General features: G+C 33.5%; 1 protein-coding gene across 5 annotated transcripts; it reads left to right on the forward strand.

Annotated features, from left to right (window-relative positions):
* Positions 1–924: 924 nt before the first annotated feature.
* LOC145956845 (uncharacterized) lies at positions 925–8,077 on the forward strand. Of its 5 annotated transcripts, XM_083072593.1 has the most exons (7): positions 925–3,747; positions 4,632–5,496; positions 5,573–5,683; positions 6,294–6,358; positions 6,775–6,826; positions 7,207–7,305; positions 7,588–8,077. In XM_083072593.1, the coding sequence occupies exons 2-7, from the start codon at positions 5,434–5,436 to the stop codon at positions 7,699–7,701; spliced, it is 504 nt and encodes a 167-aa protein (XP_082928719.1). In that variant the 5' UTR covers positions 925–3,747; positions 4,632–5,433; the 3' UTR covers positions 7,702–8,077. The 5 variants fall into 5 exon arrangements, 2 of the variants coding, with proteins under 2 accessions (XP_082928719.1, XP_082928720.1); XM_083072594.1 differs by lacking the exons at positions 925–3,747; positions 6,294–6,358 and having other exon boundaries at positions 3,790–5,496; positions 5,573–5,736; XR_014433135.1 differs by lacking the exons at positions 925–3,747; positions 6,294–6,358; positions 7,588–8,077 and having other exon boundaries at positions 3,788–5,683; positions 7,207–7,281.
* The last annotated feature ends 19,751 nt before the right edge of the window (positions 8,078–27,828 follow it).

The following is a 27,828-nucleotide window of genomic DNA, read 5'->3' on the forward strand; positions in this document are numbered from 1 at the left end:
AATTTTGATCCCTAAGATTTTAATTGGATAATTTTAGTCCCTAAAGGATTGTAATTGTGCAATTTTAGTCGTTTAATTTTTAATTGAACAATTATAGTCCCTCAAAAATCATAATTGTGCAATTTGAATCTCTCCCATTAAAAATTTAATAATTTTAAAATTTTAATATATATATATATATATATATAATAATAATTTAAAATTATACAATTATTTGCTTATTTAAGTTAACATATACTATAATTTTTATTAATGTAACAAATGATATATATTTATTATTACTAAATAAATAAAATTTATATATTATTAATAATTTAATATTGCTAATAAATTAATATCAATAATATTTTTAGTATATTTATAGATAAATTGATAATTTGATAAATATAACTTAGTATATATTAATATACTTTTACAAAAATATAAATATAGTAGATAAGATATGTATATTTATATTTTTGTAAAAGTATATTAATATATAATAAGTTATATTTATCAAATTATTAGTTTATGTATAAATATACTAATAATATTATTGATATTAATTTATGAATAATATTATAAAAATATAATATATATATATATATATATATTTTTTTTTATGTATTTATTAATAATAAATATATATCATTTGTGTGACACCCTCTACCCCACATACCATAACACAAATAACAAAAATTGAATAACATAATATTTTTCATAATTGAAATACCAAACATGTTTAATTCAAATCAAAACTCATGTATTTGTGGAATTAAATAGATATTCATACATGTCATGCAACAAAGAATACAACAGAACAATCAAAAAGCAAAATATAAACTTGCATAGTTTGTTTGTTTCTCTTAGGGTTCTCTTAAGAACCTACATAGTATTCTAATCCATACAATAAACATCTTACTCATATAATTGTCTCTTACAATTGCATTCTCTTATGGTGTGTTTGGATGAAGAATTTTACAAATTCAAGGAATTTTAAATTCTTGGTATTTGAATTACTTTGATTTCAATTTCTATCATTCTTAAAATATTTTGTTTGGATAATTAAGTCAATTCAAATATCTCAAAGTTTAAATTATTAGGTTAGATATGATAATTTGATTCCATCATGATAAAATTAATTTTAAAAATATATTTATATGTTGAGATTTTTAAAATAAATTTTATAAAAATAAATATTAGCTAATTTTTAAATATTTAATAATTTTAAAAATTAATATAAGATAATATTTACTAGAAAATCTTGTTTTTAATTTTAATGTGTGCAAAATATTTTCATATGACAAAGAAAAAGTTTCCAAGACAATAAATTTCAAACAAATAGTCAATTTATCTGCTAGAATTGAGGATTTAGACAATTTTATAATTTGCCACACAATCTATTATATTTTTCATTTATTTCATTCATTGTCAATATAAATTTAATTATAACATTATTTCCAATTAAATTATTTTTATTTTCACTATTTTTTTCTTAAATTTTTATATGCATTATAATTTGTCACATACTATATTATATATTTTCATTTATAGTAAAAAATATGAATTTAAATTTTAACAAAAATATTCTCTTTTAGAATTTGTTTGACCTTTCTAGATTTGTTTTGATTTCAATTTCAATGTTTACTTAAATGAGTGATGAGTATCCTCGATTTCCATATTTCTTTTAGAATTAGGCTATAAATATAACAAAAAATTTAGAATTAGATTGATTTTCTGGATTTTATCTTCTGAATTTATTTATCTTGATTTTATTTTCAATTTTTATATAATCGGGTGATAAATATGAATAAAAAATTATATATAGTTAGCTTTAATTTTTCTAAATTTATGTGTTGTTATATATATATATATATATATATATTAATTTCTTTTTTTTTATATTTTAAATTTCACAATGAAGATAAAAACATATTTAACAATTACTTTGATCTCTTGACTTGATTATGTGAATTTAATTTATTTAATTGAATGATCAATATTAAAATATTTTAAGAACTAACTCTAATCTTTTCAAATCCTCGGTTGTTATTTGAGAATAATAATCAATACTAACAGAGAGTTGTTATATGGTATACTTAAGAGTGATTTTTTTTTAAATCTGTTGATCTAGATTGTGTTTGAGAGAAGGCATTTAAGTAGCTTATTAAGTTATTTTAACTAGTTTACAAGCTAATTCGATTAAATAAGCTTGTTTAGTATGGGTGTTTATAATTTATTTTTATAAATTAATTGAAATAACTCAGTTTGTAAGTCTTTTTTTTATTCTTTTTACTTTTTTATCCTTATTATTTTTTTGAAATTATTTTTTATTCTTTTTAATTTAAAAACTACTTTATCTTTCCTGTCATTTTCTCATCCTCGTTATAAGAATTATTTCTTGACATTTTATAATTATCAATTATCCTACAAAAAACTTCCAATTTAATTAGCTAGTTCACAAACTTATAATTTTTCAGTTCTTAACTAATAAGTTTTCAGTTCTTAACTAATAATTTTTCAGTTCTTAACTAATAAGTTCTTAACTTATAATTTAAAAACTTCCTGTCATTTGAATTATGGGCCTAATTGCAAAACTAATCAAATTTCTGTTTCTGGACAGTTTGACCTTCGCTCGGATTTTTGGCTCTATCTAGAGCTACAGGACTCCGAATTGAGCAATCTTGGTGGCGTTGGAAAGTTAAGAGAAAAAGCTACAAATGTCTCACTAATGTGCATCTCTTAATTCGAAGCTTAAGATGGTCAAAATGGAGGCCGAAAATGACCCACGGAATCTGGAAACGTTTTGGGCCTTGTTTTGCAATGTTCAAATCAGTTTGGGCCCAATTTGACCCAAGCCTTCTAGAAGGGCAAAAGGGTAATTTAAGAAACCCTAAAAGAGGGGAGAAGGGAGCCCTCTTTGTAACATCCCAGTTTTCAAAATGGTTATTATTACTATTATTATTATTATTATTTAGTCATAATTTGGTGATTATATTTTACTTCAATTGTAATTAATTCACACTCCATTTATGCTTAATTATAGGCTTTAGAAATATATGTATATTGTTGGTTGTAAACTTTCTTTTCAATAAAATCGTTTTCGCTGGGCTGACTGGCAAACCTCGGTGTTTAGGGCATAACTTGGGCTGTAATGGTCCAAATGATGCAAAATTGGTGTCAATGGAAATCTAAGAGAAAAACGCACAACTTTTACAGAAATAGCCATTTGCAAAATCGGTCGTTTAGGAGGTCAAAATTGGAATTTGATTGATACAATTGTTTCTCGCTGGACTGATTGGCAAGCCTCGGTTTGTGGGGTATAACTTGGTCGGTGGTTGTTCAAATGATACAAACTTTGTGGCTATGGAAAGATAAGAGAAATTCCTACAACTTTCATGAAGGAAATATTTTCAGATTCGGCTGTCTATAAGGTCCAAATCAGTAGCTAAAGTCGGTGAGGAAAAGAACATGGCACCAACTCCATTAATTCATCCCACCAACTTTAATAATTCATCTCACTAATTCATCCCACTTAGTTTTGTCTAAGATTTTTTCATTATTTTCCATTTTTTTAATGTGTCTTGAAGGCTATAAATAGCCCTTCACTTCTCCATTGCAAACCATCCCTCAATTCTCATTCTCTCTTCTCTTATACTCTCTTCTTCTCCTCTTCTTCTCTTTGAAGACCTAGAGGAATCCATAGGAGGTGGTTCTATCCTAGTAGAAGGAGCAAGCTCTTCTTTAGTTTCAGCGCTTGTTATCCAGGTAAGGGGGGGAGTGAGAAATCTCGCTCTGGGTGTGGGATTGTATGCTGGGTAGTGGGATTGGCCCCCAATCCTGTGTTTGTTGTATGTTATATTGTTTGTATGTTCTAATTGCTTGGTTAATATGTGTGTATGAATAGAAATTCTGTTGAGATTATGATTGTGAAAGTTATGAATATGATATGATAATGTGAATGTGATGTTTCTAATGATATGATGTGATGATGAAATATGATGTGAAATGACCATGAGATATGATTGACCATGAGATAGATAATGTGATAATGTGACAATGAGATATGAAATGTGATAAAGAGAAATGACCATGGAAAGTGATAAAGTGATATGAGAATGCATAGAGTCTTGTTTGACATGCATCATTTGCATAAAGTGATAAGGGTACGATATGGAATACGCCGCCAGAGAAGGCCCCCTAGTGTAAAAGCTGTGGGGATCAGTCCTTGGGGATGGCTCGGTTTGGAAGTCCCAGTCTCGCCCATTGTGTGCATGGGATGTATCTTGCGCGGCTTAGCTATCCCGACGAGACTCTGGTAGTATGTCCTTCTAGTGAGAGTGCGCAGAGGTTGTGTCCTGGCATGTACTCCTAGACTACTCTTTGTGTATTGCTAGCGGCAATATACTACGTGATAAGTGACTGGCGCCACATGCATGATAAAATGTAGTCCGTGTCCATACATGTGTCTTTTGATATTATATGACAAATGGATATGCCTTGAATGAGTAAGATGTGATATTGTTAATCTATGTTATATATGTTTTGTTTGTGTTTGGCTATCTAGTATATATATTCCTACACTGTGAGCCGAGTGAGATGTTTTCTCACTCCCTTTTTCTTTGTGTTATTTTTCTTTAACCGTTATACAGGTGATTATCAGCATGAGGCTGAGGATGTTGGTGGTGAAGCTTAGGCTTCTTTATGGGCTATGCTCTGATAGGACATGTGACATCGGGGTATAGATAAGATTAGATTAGGTTGTTAATGTTATTTTAAATTACTTTGAAAACTTTGAGATTTATTTCTTTGTAATTTCTGCTGATTATGTTTGTTAAAAATGTGATACTCTTTAAACATGTTTGATTATTAAAGTTATATTATTTAAATTTATTGATTTATGATATGCGGGGTAGAGGGTGTCACACTCTTCAACGAAAATAATTTCCCTCGCGCGCGCCCCTGAAGCTGAAACCCTAAAAAGTCTCGCGCGCCCCTGGGATAAGCTCATGACCTTCCGCGGGCACCACATCCGGCCTTACGTGGTGGGAGACTAGTGATTCCCGCTTCTACTGCAAAAAGGTTCTCGAATCCTACACTGAAGTCTCCGACATCGACGCCATCATCGAGCAATCCAACGAACCCCTCCCCGCCGCCTCCCCCTCCTCCTCCTCCTCGCGCCGCTCCTTCTGCGCCGCCGCTCTCCGCACCTCCCACAACACAGTCCAACACTTCTGCAAGAAGCTTAGGGTTTCCCAAATCAAAGAAGGCAATGGCGTCGACATGCTCGGCCGCGACCTCGTTGTGCAAGGCTGGGTTTGCACGCTTCGCCTTCAGAGCAGCGTCACCTTCATCGAGGCAATGCTTTACTCTTATTTCCCTTCCGAATAGCATCCTTATGGATTTCTACTTGCATTTTAATTGAGTGCTTTGTTGATTGTGTGTAGATTAACGATGGTTCTTGCCTTTTCCAACATGCAATGCGTGTTGAACTCTGAGGCTGAAGGTTACGATCAGGTATGCTTGCTTTTTGTAATGAGTTGTTTGTGGCTTTTGTTGCTCTCTCTGTTGAAGTTGTGGAGGTTCTTATTAGGTAGAATCTGGATTGGTTACCACTGGTACCTCCGTGTGGGTGCAAGGAGTTGTGGTGAAGAGTCAAGGATCCAAGCAGAAAGTGGAATTGAAGGTCAACAAAATTGTACTGGTTAGTTCTTCTTCGTTCTTAACAAAACACTGTTTTTGTTCTCTTTTATCAGAGTAAGGAGTAAATGCACTTTTTATGCTGTCAAAAATTGCTATGTATGATAATTTTGTCGATTTATATAATAATTATCTCAAGAGTCATACATGACATGATTTATGATTGGTTGGATAGTGATTTAAACTATTTTAACATATCATCAATGCTTTCTTCGTTAATTTCTTCAAGAGTTGAGCCTTTTTCCTCTGCTTTTAATTTCTTCATGGACGTATCAGTGTCACAGACGAAGACTGAGTCTTAAGGGAGTGGTTCACTTTTCTTTATGGACAGCTACTATATCATTTTCCATACATGCATCTATTGTTTTTTTCTTGTACAGTGCGATATTCATTTTCATCACTCATGTAAACCAACCACTATTAATTGATGCTAAGCTATGAAACACCACTTTTTTTTTTTTAACAATTACATGGCTAAAATCTGGATCAACTATTAGGTTCAAAAACAAACTTTATAATATTATCTTTAATTAATACTTTTTTATATCAAATCTTTAACTAATACAGAACTTAAATCCTTTTGGATCTATTCCTTCACACGGATTGGCTTGTAGGCACGTTGGCTGGGACTTTTGCAGAAGCACCTTTTATCAATATTAATCCCAATGAAAGTTTCTTGGTAATCCTCCACTCTAGCAGCGAGTTTTGAAAGTATTTTGAGAGATCTAATTAGTTATGAGAGTTTGCTCGAATGTGTGATTTTGTTGCAAATCTTAAAATGGAACTATTAGACATTAATCATGATTTATCTTCACTGGTCTTAAATCATCAAATAACATTACTTGTGCTCATGGAACAGCTTTACAGGTAGCAATGACTTGATCTCTTAATATCGTGTTCTATTTTTTTTTTATAAAATATTTACTAATCTTTTAGTCTAGAAACTGCATTGGTTGCTTTTATTTTTGCTTGCTTCCTTTGTTTAGCATAAAAGAAAACTGCATTTTGTTCCTTTATTTAGTGCTTTCAACTTCTCCATCTATTATTCACAAAGTGTTTCACGAGGCAACTACTAATTTTTTTGTCTATCATTAGGTGTGAGACAGAGAAATTGTTCACAACACTAGCAAACTATTATGATAATGATGTAAGTCTCCTTATTCAACATATGCTTTGTAAGATATTTTCTCATTGCAATTATATAGTGGGAATTAAAAAGCAATTATATTTGACCATTTATTACAAGTTTCATTGTATTTTGTAACTCTTTGCGAATGTATGTGATCCTTATTTTTCATTTAGGTATTCTTGGTTAATATGATAAAATGCTACAGTTTTATACCCTTGACGTGAAATACTAATTGCGTGGTGAGCATAGTTGAAATTTTCACATCGTCTCATATGATGAAATAGAAGGCAAAATATAATTTTTAATTGTATTTGTTAAACTAAATATTTTCCTTACATAATTCTTTAGGTTGTCAGTCTCATATCTGCTAAAATGTTTTTGGTAAAATCTATTATTAGGTTGAATGTGCAACTTTAAATCAAGAACTACAAGACATGGAAGCCCGTGTGCGCCGGGAACAAAAAAAGTCACCAGAAGAGGCAAATAAAGTAAAACAGGTATTTAAACAGATTATTGAGAAGAAAGTAGGCCATTTTTTTAACTTTATTAGGTTTCCTTATATTTCATACTGTCTACAAAGTTTATCGATAAGTGTATAGCATATTTAGAGTCAATGTCGTTTGTTGTTTATTGCCACCAATTCAAAGCACTTTCAATTTTCTGTATAAATATAACTAGAGCACATATTTTGATTATTTTCTATCTTTTATGCATATTAAATGTCACTGTTTAGAAGTAGACCGTTCCCATTATTGATACGTTTGGTTTCTCTGTTTCAGGCTGAAATGCAAAAAATGAGAGTTGAAATGGCTGCCATGAAGAGGGATGCTGAGCATTACTCACGTCAGGTAATAATTATGTGTTCCTTTAATATTCTCTTGAATAAAATTTAAATTCACCAGTTGGATATAGAAATAAATAAAACCTCCGTGTTTCTTTGTGGGCAAAACTTAGACTTAATGGTCATACTGCTGCATTTCCAGTGAAATTTTCAAGTAACGTCCTCGTGTACTGCATCATTTTCTGTAGTTTTTATCATATAAGCTGTCTTGTTTCTAATTTTGGGGTTAAATAACAGTAAAAACACTTGGTAAAACCATTTCTTTGCCTAAATGTGTGCCTTGTGGATTTTGATCTCTAAATGATGAAAAGTATCATGGCTATGGATATACTCCAATGAAGCTTTATTGTCATAGTTACACTGATAGAGGTCATTCATTATTTTTCATGTGTTGTTTTGCCGATTAAGCACATCATTAATCTTGGGAACTCCTCTTGATGTCTGTATTGTTCTTTTATCTTCATTTTAAATGATATCATGCATTTTCATAAAAAAGACTTGATATTTTTGTTTTGATTGATATTGTTTCAATAATAGTCTCTGGTAATCGATTACAATAAATGGGTAATCGATTACCAGAGAACCTTTTAATAAATAACTTTCGAACATATGATTTCCATTGTCTGGTAATCGATTACATGTATAGGTAATCGATTACCAGAGTTTTAAAACAATAGTTTTCTCAAATTCAGTAATCAAACAGTTAGCGAGGGATTCATCCCAGTTAGTGACGGATAAAATCTCTCTCAAATAGCGAGGGATTTAATCCCTCTCAAATAGCGAGGGATTTTACATACCTCTCAATCCCTCTCAAATAGCGAGGGATTTAATCCCTCTCAAATAGTGAGGGATTTTACATACCTCTCAATCCCTCTCAAATTGTGAGGGATTTAATCCCTCACAAATTGCGACAGATTTTTATTAATTTCTAAACATTTATTGTTACAAATTTGTGACAGAAATTATATTGTTTGTGACGCCTTAATTCTGTCACTAATTGTGATGGAGAAAATAATCCGTCACTAAATATTTTGTGACGCCAAATTTTGTGACGGAATCATTTCTGTCACAAATTCCGTCACTAACTTATTTGTGACGGATTTTATGAAGTTTAGTGACGGATTTTTTCCCTCTCTAATTTTAATTTTTCTAGTAGTGCACCAACCCACCAATTGTTTTTTTGCAATAAAAATTTAAGTATGATTTACAATTAATTTTGCATGATGGGATATTGAAAACTTTTATTTTGGACTTTTATCATGATTTGTATTTAATTTTGTATGAAGAGTTATGACTTATGACTATTAATGATGCTAATTTTATGGCTATTATGTTAATTTATAATTAATTTAAAAATTTGAATTTTGTTGATAATTTTTTTTTAATTTTTGGTGGGCTAGTGGGCTAGCCCGTATAGCCCACCAACCCGTGGTGGGTCGGGCCGGGCCAAATTTTTTTTGAGAAAATCAAAAGTGGGCCGGGTTAGGTTGGCTCATTTTTAAAGTGGGTCAAGGTGGGTCGGCCCACATGAGCCAGGTTGGCCCATTTTGACAGCTCTAAGTGAAATAGTAGCATTAGTTAGATGAAGTGCAAAGAGCAAGTCAGATAGAACACTAGGTAATTTTATACTAGTTCGTCTCAATTACAAAGACTACGTCTAGTTCTTAATCTAACTAGATTGGGTTCCATTATATTTCAATATAGATACAAGTATTCTTTCAACAAGCCACTTCTAGCTCAATCCTAAGTATTCTTTGACTTGCCTCTTCAAGCAACTACCAATATATTCTTTTCACAACAAGCCTTTCTAGGTTTGAAAACCAACTATTCTTTTTAACTAAGCCTCTCCAAGCTTAACAACTAACTATTATTTTCAACCAAGCCTCTCCAGGCTCAACCAAGTATTATTTTACAACCAAACCTCTACAAAGTCAACCTTATAATAATGGTTATAAAGGTTACAAGAATGTTGTTTTTGTCTCACTTAAACATAATACAACCAATATAGAGCACTAAGATTTTTACAAGAAAGACTAAAGTTTATACACAAGTATGATATAGAAAGTGTGTTTCTTCGTGCATTTATGTGTTCTCTCTTTTTTCTTGAGCGTATAATTTTCTTATATAGTAGGTTTATAGAAGATGACCGTTGCAACACTTTGAGTCCAACTCAAAAGTTTGACTTGAATCTTTTGATATAGTAGCTTTATCATCTTTCCTTGTGATGGGAGGTAATTGTTAACTCATTTAATGCAAACATTAAATTCATTTCACCAAATAGTACCTCTTATCTGCTCAAGGAGCTACTTATCATCTTTCAATACCAAATGGTGCTTGTAGAAGCAATGTTAGTGCAAAATAGCAACAACATCACCTTTATCTATTTTTCTCCATGATTTCAGAGATCTCTGTCCTTACTTTTGATGAAAAGCACGATCTTGTTCTCTTTGACAAATTTATGGGTTCCAAGATGATTTCCTGGTTTGATCTATTAAGGAATAAAACATTCAAAATGAAGTTATTCACTAGTCTATTAGTCTCAATAAATAATGAACATAATGTATATGTGACAGGCTGTATGTTTCATCTGATTTACATCGTCTTATAGACGACTTGTCATACACTTTGTCTGATAAACATTTTGGAAGACATTTTCTCTTGTAAATATGTTTTGTTTGTTAACATTAAAATTCCAAAACTTGAGAGATCTAAGATTGTCTTTTGACTTAACAATCTCCTACTTTTTGATGGTGACAAACATGTTTTTGAATTTTTTAAAATGTTTATTTTTCTTTGTCTTAGAAAATATTTTTGCTTTGGTAAGATGAAAGATTTTTTACTTTCTAAAATACTTTCATCATTCCATAGATATATTTCTTAAAAGTGTTTTTCCCTTTTAAAATTTGAAAAGTTTTTTCAATTTTGGTTAAGATATTTTTCTTAAAAGTGCATAAGCGATTTGGGATCATTTTATTGGAGTGATGTAAGTCACACATCTAAGAAGCTATAAGATTATTCTAGCAGATTGATTTTTAACTAAACATTCTTTAAAGAAATGTATTGTCCCACATTCACTTAGTTGTATCATTATTTGATACAACATTTGAGACAGACTAAGTGATGATCATAATAGAGCAATAATAAGAATGATATTCCATTTTAATTATTAGAGCATCCCAAAATAACTATGCATACAAATCTTATGAATTCTAGTATTTGCATTTCAAAGATTTTAGAGCTAAATCAGAGCATACAGAAGTATGTTATCTATGGCACATACCATGCTTATTTTTTTTATCTTTTTCTAATTCTGCATATCATATCGTATGAGTGACATATCATGTATATATATACCTTAGGTGCTATATATGCAATGCATAAAGAACTCTCCTTAAAAACAATCATGATGTAAAGAATATACACTATAAGAAAAACTATTATTATCTATGGAATTTTTTCCGTAGGTAATGTTTAGTTATCTATGGAATATTACCTACGGAAATTTTTTCGTAGGTAATTTTTAGTTATCTACGGAATATTACCTACGGAATTTTTTCCGTAGGTAATGTTTAGTTATCTATGAAATGTTACCTGAGAAATTAGTTATCTATGGAATATTACCTACGAAATTAATTATCTACGAAATATTACCTACGAAATTTTTTCCGTAGGTAATATTTAAGATTTTCTTTTTCTCACAATTTTTATTGTATATATATTTTTTTTATTTTAATACAATGTAGAAACGAAATGCGTACATTATTTTTATTTCAATATTTTAAAGTTTAATATTAGTAATAATTTATTTTCTTTTTTAAAAAATTGTAATAAAGTATGTAAATAGAATATGAATATATCTTTCAACAAACTTATAAATTTCACTTTATTATATAAATCAACAAGTTTAATATTTAAAAAGATAAATAAAAGTATATATAATTTCAATATATTATAGTAAATTTAATATAATAATTATTACTATTATTATTATATTATTGTTATTCATTTTTATTCAAATAGATCAATATCTTTTAAGTGTAATATAAGTTTTTTTAAATAACTTGTAGCGTATGCTTTTAAACTAAATAGATTATAGTAAAAAAAAAACTATTTGTTAAAAAATTTAATATTATTGAAAATTGTCATTTTAAATTTTTTATTTTTATAAATTAGTGATGATAAAAAATAACATACTAATATTTGGTTTTAAATTTCATATGAAAATATTATAATATAATTATATAAGTTTTAAATTAGTATTTTATTAATGGTTGATAATTAGAAAATAAAACAAGAATAAATATATTTTTTGAATTATATATATCTTAGATTTAAGATGAATAAATATATTAAGTTAATTAATTAATAATTTATTTAAAATATTAAATTATAATTTATAAAAATGTATTTTTAAAAAGAAGGGTTATAATAACACCAGTGTAATAATAAGGGTTATTTACAATGTTAAAATTTAATTTATAAAAATAATATTTTAAATGTGAATCTTATAAATTTAACCGTTAGAATAAAACTTTTTTACTCTTAACTGATATATACAAAATTTGTATTGATTTAAGATTATTTGATACTTCATTCTTGTAAAACAAAATTGACGTAATATATACATTTCAAAATATACTAAAATATGAACACTTTGATTACCTTCAAGTTGTTGTTCAATTTTAACAAAATTTGATATAAACATATAAAGTGATATGAACTTTCGATCTAACGGTTGAATTTACAAAATTCATATTTAATATAAAGTTATTGAGCGGTGTAATACTTAGTAAAAGTTACACCAGTATTATTATAGCCCTTATCATTTTAAAATATATAAATTATTATTTAAACTTTTAAATTTATAATAAATAATTTAAATTGTATCATAATATTGATTTTAAATAGAAATAAGTAGACTGTTAATTATATATATATATAAAAAGATTAATTAAAGATAATATAATTATTATATATATTTTTATAGCGGTTTGGACATACCAAAATGAGAGGGATCCGAAAATAATATAAGTATGAGATTGTATAGTTGATGATGACTTAAATGAATTAATTTGTTCTACTTATACTGATAACATGCATTAGCTTTTCTGTAGCTCATCTCATCAAAACTCCATAGTTAAGCGTGCTTGACCTAGAGTAGTATAAGGATGGGTAACCTTTTGGGAAGTTTCCCAGAAAATGTGCAATAAGGACAAAATACATTAAAAAGTGAAGTGGCATGAAATAACATCCTTGAGAGGCCAAATATGAAGGTTGTTACATTAATAAATTTATTAAAACTAAAAATAAAATAAAAATTCGTAGGTAACGTTACCTACGAAATTTTTCGTAGGTAATGTTTCCTACGAAATTTTTCGTAGGTAACGTTACCTATGAAAAATTCCGTAGGTAACTTTATCTACGAAAAATTTCGTGGGTAACGTTACCTACGAAAATTTTTTGTAGGTAACATTATCTACGAGCTTATTACTTACAGATTTTTTTCTGTAGGTAATCCGTAGATAATTAACAGTTACCTACGGATTTGCATGCTTATCTACGGATTTCTTCCGTAGATAATGTTAATTTTTCTTGTAGTGATATCTTGCATAGAACTTGACACTAGAGCAAAACATGCATAATATGTTCAATATAAAATTTTTTTAGGGTAAGGAACTGTAAAATTGCTAGGGTCAAACTAAAAAACTATAAAATTGTTTAGAATTTTAAAAAAATATGATTAGAACAAAGGAATAAAAAACTTTATTCAAACTCCCCTTTCTAGCACCAACAAAAGCTAGGCCAAGTCATCCTTTTTGTCAAAGCTCAGGTTGATATTAATATGAGACAATATCTTGTTGAATTTACTTTTATATCTTGCTTGCCTCCTCGGAGTTTAGTATAAAGCTTAGTGTAGTTGTAGGTGGTGAAAAAATATGTGAAGCAAAGGGGCTTGGTTGATCTAATGCTCTATATTCATAGACAAAAAGCTATAAAAATAATATCATTAAGGGAATAATATTGATACAATTTGCACCTTATAGAGAGAGCGTTGAAGCTTGTTGGCTTGGTTCTAAAAAGGAGAGGGTAGACAACAAAGCATATTCCATTGGATGGTGGAAAACTTTTTGGCTTAGTACGTACCTACAAGAGAAATATCTTGTGAGGTATGAGGCATGTGTAGTGCTCATGTCATTTGTCAAGCTTATACTAAGGTAGCTTCTCATTGCCTTTGCAAACAGTGTGAATTACAACCTTGAGGATGATGTATTGAGTGTAAAATTTTGTTCAGGGTTGAATCATCCAGGGTTTGTATAACCCTCCAATCATGAAGGGAAGTTTATGAGAAATGCCTCATATGCTTAGCTCATAGTTGCTCCTGAATTTAGTTGATTCTATATTTTATTCTATTGTTGATTGACAATGCACACAATGATGGAAACCTACTTCAAAGGTTTCTTTTGGAAGAGATAAGATCAAGGAGGGTGAAGGTTGATCCATGGGAAGCTCACACTTGAAGGCCATTGGACCTTTAACAAGGTCCACGGTTATGAGGCTAGAGGAGGCTCCTACAAAAGAGGTACTTTTTAGATCTATTCTTTGTATGAGCATTGAGTATGATTTCTCTTTTCAGTCTCATAGTCTCTATTGTACATACCTTGTATAGTTTGAGTTATTGTACCTTGTATATAGTAGATACTTGTATATGCTTATTTTTTTTCTTTGTATTTGTAAGGAACCTTTATCTTTCTTTGTAGGCCATACCCTTAGGATCTTAGGTTATGTTGCTTGAATATTTTTACTTCATTTGACCTTGTATTTTGGGTCAAGTAGTGTAGGTAATTTTGCCCTTGTATTGTTTTTACTTAAGACTGTAATTAGTAGTTTAGGGGAGGTGTAGCTAGACTAGACCATGGACTTATTTAGACTTGGATGGCCAAAACAATTTTTAAATCCATCAAGGTTAGATGTCCATGTGCCTAAGCAAGTGGTTTGGACATCCAAGCTTGGTGAGGAAGCCATCCAAGTTTGTTAAAATAAGTCATATGGCCTTGAAAGTGACATCTCAACAAACTAGTTAAAAGTAATCATTAGGTTAGCTAGATGGAGTTAATTTAAGCTAATTTGCTAGGTTATTTCTAAACTAGGATTAGCTTAGCTTGCTCCATAAGCTTTTAAGAAGGTAACTAGAGTTGGTTAGCTTAAGTACAATAGCTAACCATGGTTCCACATGACTGTAGACCCCTAAAATTGTCCGGGTCGGAAATAAAGCTTGAAGACTCTCGAAGACTGAAGGATAATCAGCCAGAAGGACTCCTCGAAGGCCCTAGGAGGGTTCTCTGTAGGTCTAGAGGTCTTAGAATAGCTCAAAATAAAGAAGTGGAGGGAAAAAGCCCAATACGGCCGTACTGAACCCCAATACGGCCGTATTGAAGCTTCAATATGGCCACAGTGAACTCAATACGGCGTATTGAAGTTTCTGAAACTTCAATACGGCCGTACTGAAATCAATACGGCCGTATTGAAGCTTCAATACAGCCGTATTGAATTCAATACGGCCGTATTGAAATTTCTGAACTTCAATACGGCCGTATTGAACTTCAATACGACCGTATTGAAGTTCAAAAATTTCAATACGGCCGTATTGCCCCTGTAGGCCGTATTGAGGCCCATTCCTATAAATAGGAGGCCATTTGGACGTCCTACCACACTTTTCAACATAGTTTGAACCCTCTCCTTGAGTATTCTAGGGTTTTTGAGCAGTGTTCTGCCCTAGAAATCACTCGGAGAGTTGATCCGACGAAGTTCTTGAGCCCCGAGCCATTTTGCTTGAGGATCGAACCTAGTCGAGGGGAAATCTTTTTGATTCCCTTAGTTAAAATTTTGTTCTAGGAGAGCGAGGAGCGGGCTTGTAGAGCGTGGGAACGCCAAAACGCTTCCCAGTTCTTTACAATATATAAAAGCACGCTTCAAGAGGTTTCCTTTCAATCCTTCCTTTTACTGCTTTCTGTGTGTATATTTAAACTGTCATCATGTAGATAGTCAATTCATAATTGTTTAGAATAAATAGGGGTAATTTAGTAATTTTATACTGTTCTGTTAAAAATAATCTGTCATAGGGAACCCGAAAGGGGCGCTGTGGGGTGCTAACACCTTCCCCACGCGTAACCGACTCCCTTACCCAACTCTGGTTGTAGTGGCCAAAGTTGATTTTTAAATCAATTGCCTTATCCCTTTTTCCAATGTTTTGAGTAAAACATTGGTGGCGACTCCACGAACCCTCCTTTTATGAAAACCACTAATCCATGGAGGGTCCCGCTTGGGATTAATATGGATTAGTGAGCCTTTTAATAAAATTGCTCGTTTGACGAGGTCTCAGTTTGAGAATAAGTCATTCTAGCAATCCACTATTTTTAAACAAATAAAACGAGTCCAACCATCCTTCGCGAATGCCGAAAGCCCGTTTCGGGCCGGTGGCGACAGATGGCGACTCCACTGGGGAAGCCTTGAGAGTCAGTCCCATTTAGTGACAGATTATTTTTAACAAATAATAGTTAAAAATTACTTTATTACCCCTTGCTTGTATGATAACATGATTTATTATATGGCTTTAAAATAACTGTTGTATGTTTAAATTCCGCAATTGTTTGAAATAAAAACTGCACACAAACCTTTGCACACAACAGTTCCCTCTATACCCGGGGGCATGAGTGATTAACCATAGGGAGTGGATGTTAGTACGGCCGGTTGTCGAATGGGTCTATAGGTGCCCGTAGACCGTTGTCGGAAAACATCACTCAAGGTGATAACCATGAACTTGAGTCCGACGGTGCGTTGGAACTTTCCATCGACCTACGACGAGAGGAATTGGGTCCCTATAATGGGGGCACCTTGGGGGCCTTTGACCAAGTGAGAACAGTTAGATCCTCCTTGAATATGCACTTTTCTGCAGGAGACCCCTACCTCGTAATTTGCTCGTGACTGCTCGTGGATGAGTGAATTGTTTGTGTAAATGCTTATGTGCAATTGTTTGTGCATTAATAAATAACCTCGTGATAAGGTCTAAAGAATAATCCCCATGCATGAAAATGTCATGACATGAGAGGAAAGACCATGTGTGAAAATATAATAAAAGTAAGGAGCATAGGCATCATTATCAATAATACCTCATGCATCCTCATCATCATTTATAGGTTCACTAATACCCTCTCGATGTGAGTGAAAAGAGACCCGTGACTATTGAGATTCTCCGTTGTGGAGAGATAATAGCCTAGGGAGGGTGATAAACTTTCATCTTAAAAAGGCAGCGCCTCAAAGATGAAAGATTATCAAGCTCACATCAAGAGTGTATTCATATCATAAATAAGCTAATTAGAATAAACATTCATTTTAGAAAGTGGCTGGTCATCTCTCTGTCCTCACACGCGCAAAGAAAATCAAGAAAATGGAAGCGCTAGAGGAACAAAATAAGAAGCTCACAACCGAGCTCTCTCAGCTCAACAAGAAAATGGACGCGTTGGAGGAACAAAATAAGGAGCTTACAGCCGAGCTCTCACAGCTCAAAGAGCAAATGGCGCAAATGATGGAACTCATGCGTCACCACAACATACAAGGGGCTGAGCACAGTGACCATGAGTCCCATCATGTTGAAGGAAAAGTGGAACAAGAGCTGAAAAGTGGGAAGCTAGTTAAACCTTCCCAATCATTTAAAGCTAAGAAGACCTTTGGGAAGAAGAGGGAAGGAGGAGTCAATGCTATAACCATTTCCTCATCTTCTTCCACTTCGAAGTCAGGAAAGTCGCAATTCAACCCTGTGAAGAAGTTTGATAAACTTCCGACCACATATAGCGACCTCCTGCCGAAGCTATTGGAAGCACGTCTTCTAGCTTACGTTCCACTAAAGAAGATTGATCCACCTTATCCCGAGTGGTACAAACCACAAGACAAATGTTTATACCATTCGGGGGCATCGGGGCATTCAACGGAGAACTGTAGAGCTCTCAAATATAAGGTCCAAAGCCTTATTGATGCCGGGTGGATCACTTTTGATTCAACAGCGCCCGACGTGAGCAAGAATCTTCGGCCAAAGCAGGAATAGAGAGAAGAACAAGCCACGATAGGGCCCCTTCATATTTCTCTTTTAGGGACTCATGATCAGTACCCGAGATCATGAGAACCTTTTCATGTAAATAAGGGTTTTTGTACATTTTACATATATCAATAAAGAGGCATTTCACACATCACTCTCTCTTTTGTTCTTTTCTCTCTTTCCTCATCAATATTAATAATTCTAAACCTAAACAGAACCAATAAAATAATTATGTCTGTAATTGTTCGCTCTAACCGGGATCCGAAGGTGAAAGGGTTGAGTTGGACAGTGATGAGGAGACCATTTCTCCGGATCTGCAAAGATTGCTAGATCAAGAAGCTCGTCAAGAGAAATTCGAAACCGTGAATTTGGGGCATGGCCGAAAGATAAAAGAGGTCAACATTGGGACCCATATCAGTGATGAAATAAGGACACATGCTTCCACTATGATTATAATAAAATCATTCTTTCTCATTGCTTCTTTTCTTGCTTATAATAAAATTCTAAACCACATTTTTTAACCCTGTTTGAATAAACATGAATGAGGTTAAAATCATCTTAATAATAATAAACCCACATCATTTTTATGTGGAAGTGTGTGTGTCAACTTGGAGCACCTTTTCTTGGCCTCAATAAGTGCCATCATGGATAAAGAAATCCTAAAGATAAAAAGACCCGCTAGGAATCCCACAAAAGGGTGACCTAGGCAAAAGTTAGGGTTACAAAATAAAAGCAAAAGACCCGCTAGGAATCCCACAAAAGGGTGACCTAGGCAAAAGTTAGGGTTACAAAATAATGAACAAAAACAAAAGCCCGCTAAAACTCCACAAATGGATGTTTTAGGCAAAAGTTAGGGCAAAAGAAAAACAAAATAAATCCATGATGGTACCATCAATTGAATTCAACAAGGGGCTCAAGAAAAGCTATCCAAGTTGTCAAAGCACAATCATTAATAACAAAGATGTGTTTAACTTCATAAAGTGTTTAATCGAACAAGCCTAAACACATAAGCCTACCTCGGCTAACCATTCTTACAAAAACCATTTTTGAAAAATAATCCCCTCTAAAATACAAACTTCAAAACAAAAATATCTTTCCCTTCTTTTCTCTCTTGTCCCAAAAGATTTTAGAATAATCTAGTGGAAGCATGGAGAAATAAATCATCACTGATAATGGATCTAATCTGAACAACAAAATGGTGGAAGAACTGTGCCAAGAATTCAAGATCCAACACCACAACTCTTCCCCATATCGGCCAAAGATGAATGGGGCAGTCGAGGCAACCAATAAGAACATCAAAAAAATAGTGCAAAAGACGGTTGTCTCATTTAAAGACTGACACGAGATGTTACCCTTCGCTCCTCATGGCTATAGGACTTCAGTACGTCCATTTACAGGAGCTACTCCATTCTCACTCGTTTATGGGGTGGAGGCAGTTCTACCCATCGAAGTCGAGATATTCTATCTAAGGGTAATCATGGAAACAAAACTTTCCGAGGCAGAATGGGTTCAAAGCCAATATGACCAGTTGAACCCTATCAAAAAGAAACGGCTGAACGCCATATGCCATGGTCAAGCCTATCAGAGGAAGATCAAAAAGGCTTTTGACAAGAAAGTCCACCCTCGAGTCTACCATGAGGGAGAGTTGGTAATGAAGAAATTACTACCAACTCAAAAGGACAAAATCGGAAAGTATGCCCCAAATCACGGAGGACCATACGTGGGAAAACGAGCCTTCTCAGGAGGAGCATTGATCCTCACAAACATGGATGGAGAAGAACTTCGATACTTAGTCAACACTGACGTGGTAAAGAAGTACTATGCTTGAAGACGTTGCTTGCATAGGCCCGCTAGGATGAAAACCCAAAAAGGGCGTCCTAGGCAAAAGTTAGGGCAAAATAAAAAGCCTGCCAGTACAAGGGTACTAGGCAAAACAAAGGCAAATTTACCCCGTTAGGATACGTCCTAAGCAAAAGTTAGGGGCAAAAGAATAAGATGTAAAAGCAAAGCAAGCAACGATCGCTTAAACCGAAAACCGAAAGGCGGTTCAAGTGATTATCTTCTAGAAGCAAGCATCTTGCAGCATCTACACTCCTGGCTCAGGCCGAAGCAATTAGGGGAACGTAAAGAGCAACAATTACAGATATAATTGTTAAGCCCAATGTATATAGCCTACCCTGGCCAGCCATTCTTCAGAAATTTCCTTCTGTATATCTTTCTGTAAAAACACTTGTGAATATCAATAAAAATATCCATTTGTTTCTTTTCTTTCTTGACCATGTGATTATGCCTCTGAATTGGTTTTTCATAAAATTGTACGAAATTCCATTAATAATCGGTCAATAAAAGAAAATTGGAGGGGTTCCTGTAAAATCCATAATCTCCTGCATAAAGGCTCACAAAAATACTCCCTCGCGTCAATGACAGAAAGTCCTCCAAGAAGAAGGGGATAGGGAGAGCCACTCACTTTTCTAAATAAATGAACAAAAGTAAAAATTGTATTGCATTTGTGCATCACACACACATTAGTTGCACATTCAAAGACCTTATCATGAGGCAACCGCATAAAATAGAAAAATAGAAAATTGCTTGTGTATGACAGCAGCAAGCAAAATACAAAGATTCAGAAAATCAACAGCATCATACAGAATAACTGAGCCTGGAGAGGCTTGCCGAAAGAATACTCTCAAAATAACTGAGCCTGGAGAGGCTCGCCGAAATAATACTCTCTCAAAATAACTGAGCCTGGAGAGGCTCGCCGAAATAATACTCTCAGAATAATTGAGCCTGGAGAGGCTTGCCGAAATAATACTCGTACAGAATAATTGAGCCTGGAGAGGCTTGCCGAAACAATACTCCCACAGAATAATTGAGCCTGGAGAGGCTTGCCGAAATAATACTCCTACAAAATAACTGAGCCTGGAGAGGCTTGCCGAAATAATACTCTCTCATAAATCTAATTTCTTTAACACTTTTAATTTCTGTACAGCAAAAGCCAAAAACATAAAAAAGGCAAAATACAGAAAAAGCCAAAATCAGAAGAAAAGGCAAAATACAGAAAAAGCCGAACATAAAAAAGGCAAGGATATAGAAAATCCAACAAACAATCTGTACCAAATAACTAAGCCTGGAGAGGCTTACCAAAATAATACTCCATATCCTCCACAGTATGCAGAATAACTGAGCCTGGAGAGGCTCGCAGAAATAATACTCCCCAGAGGGAACCTCAGCTCAAGCTCACGGAAAAATCCCCAGCGAGAGCTATCAAAGCAAAATCGACGCAATCCCCAATGGAAGTGCGATCATCCAAACAGTATATACAAGTCAAAGGACTTAACACTTCCTCGGTGGAAGATAGCTCTCCGACTCAAAGCACTGAGCGAGGCTAAGCCTGTAGAGGCTTCCTAAATAATACTCTGGGACACAATAAGATCCCCAAATCCCCAATCGCCTACTCAAGAGGCATCCCTGCAAAAAGGAGAAGAAAATCAAAAATATCAATAAGTATTCCCCAAGTGGAATCCGGCTCTTAGCCAAACATCGAACGTCAAGCCGATACGCCTAACAGAAGAGGCTAATCAAAATCAACGACAAAATCCCCCAGTGGATAACAGCCTACACAGAGGCAACACAATCAGAAAATCAAAGAGAGACACCCGAATAAGGATAACCGGGATACTCCACTCACGTCAAAAGGACGTCAGCCAAACATAAGGCATCGCTCAACTCAGAGAGCATCTGTGTCTACACCCCAAGGAGTCAAAAATTCCCATGGGTACCAACTAAGCAATGCAAGTTGGGACACAAGAACCTATGAATGACTGCACATCCCCTAGACGGATCCCTGCGTTATCCAGCCCTCAGCGGCACAAAATCAGAAAAACAAACCGTCGAAGCAGCATTGTGGACTGTGGAGACAAACTATACTCAACTACCTCATCTTTGAGAGGCAAAGTCTGGAGAGACGATACTCAAACGAAGTCTGGAGAGACGGTACTCAAACAAGGTCTGGAGAGACAATACTCAAACAAGGTCTGGAGAGACAATACTCAAACAAGGTCTGGAGAGACAATACTCAAACAAGGTCTGGAGAGACAGTACTCAAACAAAGTCTGGAGAGACAGTACTCGAAGTCTGGAGAGACAGTACTCGAAGTCTGGAGAGACAGTACTCAGAGTCTGGAGAGACGATACTCAAATAAAGTCTGGAGAGACAATACTCAAACAAAGTCTGGAGAGACAATACTCAAACAAGGTCTGGAGAGACAGTACTCAAACAAAGTCTGGAGAGACAGTACTCGAAGTCTGGAGAGACAGTACTCGAAGTCTGGAGAGACAGTACTCAGAGTCTGGAGAGACGATACTCAAATAAAGTCTGGAGAGACAATACTCAAACAAAGTCTGGAGAGACAGTACTCGAGGTCTGGAGAGACAATACTCAAGGTCTGGAGAGACAATACTCAGCCATCAGCGTCGTCAGAGGCACGTTGGTGTTAAACTTAGCTACCGAGGTTGTCAGAAGCGCCAAGGTATGCAACAACCTGGAGAGGCTACTCAACAATTTTCCACCGGAAGACATTACAAGTCAGAAGGTCGGCACATCACCCGGACAATTGGGTCAACTCCTTTACTTGTCAGCCGGTACACCAAAAGACCGTTTGACTAAGTAAAGGGGGGGCAGCTGTAGACCCCTAAAATTGTCCGGGTCGGAAATAAAGCTTGAAGACTCTCGAAGACTGAAGGATAATCAGCCAGAAGGACTCCTCGAAGGCCCTAGGAGGGTTCTCTGTAGGTCTAGAGGTCTTAGAATAGCTCAAAATAAAGAAGTGGAGGGAAAAAGCCCAATACGGCCGTACTGAACCCCAATACGGCCGTATTGAAGCTTCAATATGGCCACAGTGAACTCAATACGGCGTATTGAAGTTTCTGAAACTTCAATACGGCCGTACTGAAATCAATACGGCCGTATTGAAGCTTCAATACAGCCGTATTGAATTCAATACGGCCGTATTGAAATTTCTGAACTTCAATACGGCCGTATTGAACTTCAATACGACCGTATTGAAGTTCAAAAATTTCAATACGGCCGTATTGCCCCTGTAGGCCGTATTGAGGCCCATTCCTATAAATAGGAGGCCATTTGGACGTCCTACCACACTTTTCAACATAGTTTGAACCCTCTCCTTGAGTATTCTAGGGTTTTTGAGCAGTGTTCTGCCCTAGAAATCACTCGGAGAGTTGATCCGACGAAGTTCTTGAGCCCCGAGCCATTTTGCTTGAGGATCGAACCTAGTCGAGGGGAAATCTTTTTGATTCCCTTAGTTAAAATTTTGTTCTAGGAGAGCGAGGAGCGGGCTTGTAGAGCGTGGGAACGCCAAAACGCTTCCCAGTTCTTTACAATATATAAAAGCACGCTTCAAGAGGTTTCCTTTCAATCCTTCCTTTTACTGCTTTCTGTGTGTATATTTAAACTGTCATCATGTAGATAGTCAATTCATAATTGTTTAGAATAAATAGGGGTAATTTAGTAATTTTATACTGTTCTGTTAAAAATAATCTGTCATAGGGAACCCGAAAGGGGCGCTGTGGGGTGCTAACACCTTCCCCACGCGTAACCGACTCCCTTACCCAACTCTGGTTGTAGTGGCCAAAGTTGATTTTTAAATCAATTGCCTTATCCCTTTTTCCAATGTTTTGAGTAAAACATTGGTGGCGACTCCACGAACCCTCCTTTTATGAAAACCACTAATCCATGGAGGGTCCCGCTTGGGATTAATATGGATTAGTGAGCCTTTTAATAAAATTGCTCGTTTGACGAGGTCTCAGTTTGAGAATAAGTCATTCTAGCAATCCACTATTTTTAAACAAATAAAACGAGTCCAACCATCCTTCGCGAATGCCGAAAGCCCGTTTCGGGCCGGTGGCGACAATGACCATGGTTAGTCTAGCTTGCACTAAACACTTTTGGATGCTAATAGAGAAGTAGTCGAGTTACACCTTTGATTTGGTTCCAATTCTCTTATCCTCTTCTTCAAGAGTGTGGTGACGATTGAAGTGGTTTATCTTCCTTCTAGGAGTGACACCACTTAAAGAGAGTTCCTCAACTTCTAAGGTGAAACAAGAGGTCTCTACCTCCATTGGAGACTTTGGAAAAGCTTGAGGAAAAACAAAATGCAAAATATCCAGGGAAGAGCTTGAGGAGAAGGGCGATTCAAATTGATTTCTCTTCGAACATGTTGCATCTCAATAGTGAGGCATATAGAGATGTCAAGTTCGCTACTAAGATGTATGGCCTCGTACTCCTGATGATTGAAAAAGCCAGCCATATCTTTAGTTGGAATCTTAGATTGGAGGTGTCTAGTTATTATCAGTTGTCATCCCCTTTTGGAGGTGCTCCATTTCCCTTGCTTCTTCAGAGTTTGTGTGATAGAAACCTTAGGAGAAACTTGATTGATGTAGTTTCTCCTTCAAACTTCTTGGACAGATCTTTAACTTCTTGGAATCCTTCAAGCTTTTTCAATGGCTTTTGATGATGTTAGAAGCAATTTCTAACATAAGGAAAAGTAGGATCTCCCTTAGGTGATGCAACACTCTTGAAGAGTGATAAGTCTCTTCAAATTCTCACCACACTCAAGAGAGGATAAGAGAAAAGAAAGAAATTTCAAAGAGAGAAACAAGTTTTGAGAGAGAGAATTAGAGAAAAGTTCATCCAATTCATTAAAATGCTCAAAATAATATATAGGATTTGGTTGGTTTTATGTTACAAGCTAGACTAACCATAGTTAAGTGTAAAAATGGTTAGCTATCTTATACTTAAGCTAACCAACCCTAGTTAAGTATCTAGAAGCTAATGTGGAGTAAGCTAAAATAATCCTAGTTTAGAAATAAGCTAGATTAACTTAAGTTAACTCCAATTACTTAACCTAATCATTATAACTAACAAACTAATGATTACTTTTAACAAGTTTGTTGAGATGTCACTATCAAAATCATGTGACTTATTTAACAACTTAGATTGCTAAATTGACTAGGTTTGGACGTCCAAACCCATGGACCATGAAGAAGTTTGGGCTATTCAAGCCCAAATAAGTCTATGACTTTAGCTAGCTAGTTACACTTTCCCTAAATTACTAATTACACCCTTAAAGAAAAATTATATAAGAACAAAAGTTTTTATATTACTTGACCCAAAATACAAAGTCAAAAATAACCTATACAATAGAAGACTAAACAACTAGGAGAACACATACTTTATGCTGATGAAACACATCCCTTCTAGTAACTTCCTTTACATTTGAGAGCTTTTGTATGAAAAATGTTTGTTGTTGTAGGTGATTACATTCTAATTTCTAATTGTTATGAGTCTATAATAAAGCGCACACTTGAACTATGATTTAATTATGGTTAGAGTTGAAAATGGATTTTCCTTGTATACTATTTTTCTTTCAAACAAAAAAAGTTGTATTCCTTTATATATTTAACTACGCTAGTACAGACATCGAAATAAGCTCAGAAGAATGAGAATTCTAAAGTTTGATTTAGGTTAAAATGAAAATACATTTATTTACATAAATTATTTTTCGAAAGTAAGCTTCCCATATTTCATCTATTTTTTATTTTAATTACAAGGAAAAGATGGGTCTAATATAATATTGAATGATATGAAAGTTAAATTTCTTTGGCAAAGTTATAAAAATGTTAGTATTTCAAATTTTAAATTCCACGCATTTCTCATGTTCTTACACCAGTTGCATTATTTTCTCCCATATTTTATTTAGCTACTAATATATTAAATTTTTTTCCTAAATTCAACACAAAGTTGAGATTTTTTTTAATCGTCGTCTTTCTTACCCATGAGAAATAATAAAATATTTTTTTTTTTGGATTAAAATGAATAATTCATCAATCCATTAATATTTATGATATACGAAAAAGTTATAAAAGGGCTTGATTAATGTGGCAGCCTTGACCGCTCAAGCTAACATTCACAAAAAAATAACAAAATAGTTTTATAACATGAATAAAACTTTAATTATATCAATGGAAAGTGGGCATAAAACGCTTCCAATGTTGAATAACTCATTCGTTTACCTAAATAAAACAAATTTTTAAAAGTACAAATAACATAGTAATAAAAGAACAATGGGATAAAATCAAAATGAATCTCCAATGGACATTACCAAATTTAACAGACACTAATAAGTTGCAAGTTGAAATACGAATCCAATCTAACATGATAATCCTTGACAAACATAGAACTAAAGGCACCCCTACCTCCACCACCACTAACACTCTCTTAAACACTAGCAATAATGGTGGAGGTGATGAATAATAGAGTTAATATGATGTTGGTAATAATAATAATGGAGACAATGATTCGAATATACAACTATAGAAAATTAGAAACTATAGAGATGGCGGTTCTAAAAATGACAATGCTAGAGACAAAAATGATGATAAAAATATGTGATAGTCTAATGTGTTGATTGTAATATCATAATTTTGACTAGTTTTCCTTGTATTTCCATTTTCAATACATTGAATATATTTAATTTCAAAAGCACGTTGAATTTGACATTCTCATTCTTGCTCAAATATTTTCGCTTAAAAAGTCATTTAAATTAATTACGTAAATGATTATTAATATATACGTACGTATCGAATACAATGGAAACATTGTCATTTCTTAATTTTCTTTTCATTTACCATATAATCATGCACAATTTTATTCACTCAACATTAGACAATCTTCGTCAATTATTTTGTGTGTATGTATATATATAACAATAACGGCTAGGATGTTAAATATTTATTTCATAATAAAAGAAGATTACAAGATAAAATCATGTTAAAATGGTTGTTTCAGCCTACCAACCTTACTACTTTGTAAATTTTCTTCTTGCTTTACTCGTGACATCATGTATATGGAAAAAGAAATACGTTTCATTTTTTTTTTTTTTTTTTGCATACCAATGTTTATGAAACCATAATAATGTGCGCACTTGAACTATGATTTCATTATGATTTGAAAAGTGATTTCCCCCCTATACTATTTTTCTTTCAAATAAAAAATCCGTCGTCCTTTATATATATTAATCTTCGCTAGTACACACGTTGAAATGTGTGCAAAAGAATGAGAATTTTAAAGTTTGATTTAATTTAAAATAAAAGGACATTTATCTACATAAATATTTTTGGAAAAGTAAGTTTTCCATCTTTTATCTATTTTTTTTTAAATTTTCACAAGGAATAATAGCTAAATTTCTTGGGTAAAATTATACAAGTGTTATTATTTCAAAATTTGAACTCCACACATCTTGCGTTCTTATGTCACTTTTGATATTTCCTCCCATATATTTTATTTACCAACAAAACATACTAAATATTTTTCTCCAAATCCAATACAAAGTTGAGATTTTTAATCACCGCCTTTCTTACCCAAGAGAAATAATTGAGTTTGAACTTTTTAGGATTAAAATAAATAATTTATCAATCCATTAATTTATAATCCATAAAAAAATTACAAAAGGACTTTATCCATGTAATAGCCTTGACCACTCAAGATAACATTAAAAAAACAACAAAACAATTGAATAACTAGAATAAGACTTTAATTATACCAATTGAATAACTAGAATAACAAATTCAACAGACACTAACAAAAGTTCCTAACTGAAATATAAACTCAATCTAATAGGGTACTCCCAAAAAAAATAAAACGAAAGGCACCATTGTTCTCACCACTAATAATATCAACTTATCCATTAGCGATAATGGTGATAGTAGTGGAAATCTAGTTGACATTCACAGTGAGGGATTAACGTCGATAGTTGTGGTTGTAACGACAATTTTAGAGATGTTGGTGTCACAATGACAATGATAAATATGACCAACATGATAACTTTTTTGTTTGTGGATAATTTAGTCTAATTTGTTCATTCTAATATCATAATATTAACTAGTAAGTTGTCCATATGTTGCCACTTTCAATACGTTGAACATATTTAATTTTCAAATTTTATTGACTTTGACACTTTTTTTCTCGCTCAAAGATTTTATCTTAAAATATCTTTTCAATTAATTACATAAT

The sequence above is a fragment of the Cajanus cajan genome, chromosome 4 (genome assembly GCF_000230855.2).
Source record: "Cajanus cajan strain Asha chromosome 4, NIPB_CcT2T_4, whole genome shotgun sequence".
In the NCBI taxonomy this organism is placed as follows: Eukaryota; Viridiplantae; Streptophyta; class Magnoliopsida; order Fabales; family Fabaceae; genus Cajanus; species Cajanus cajan.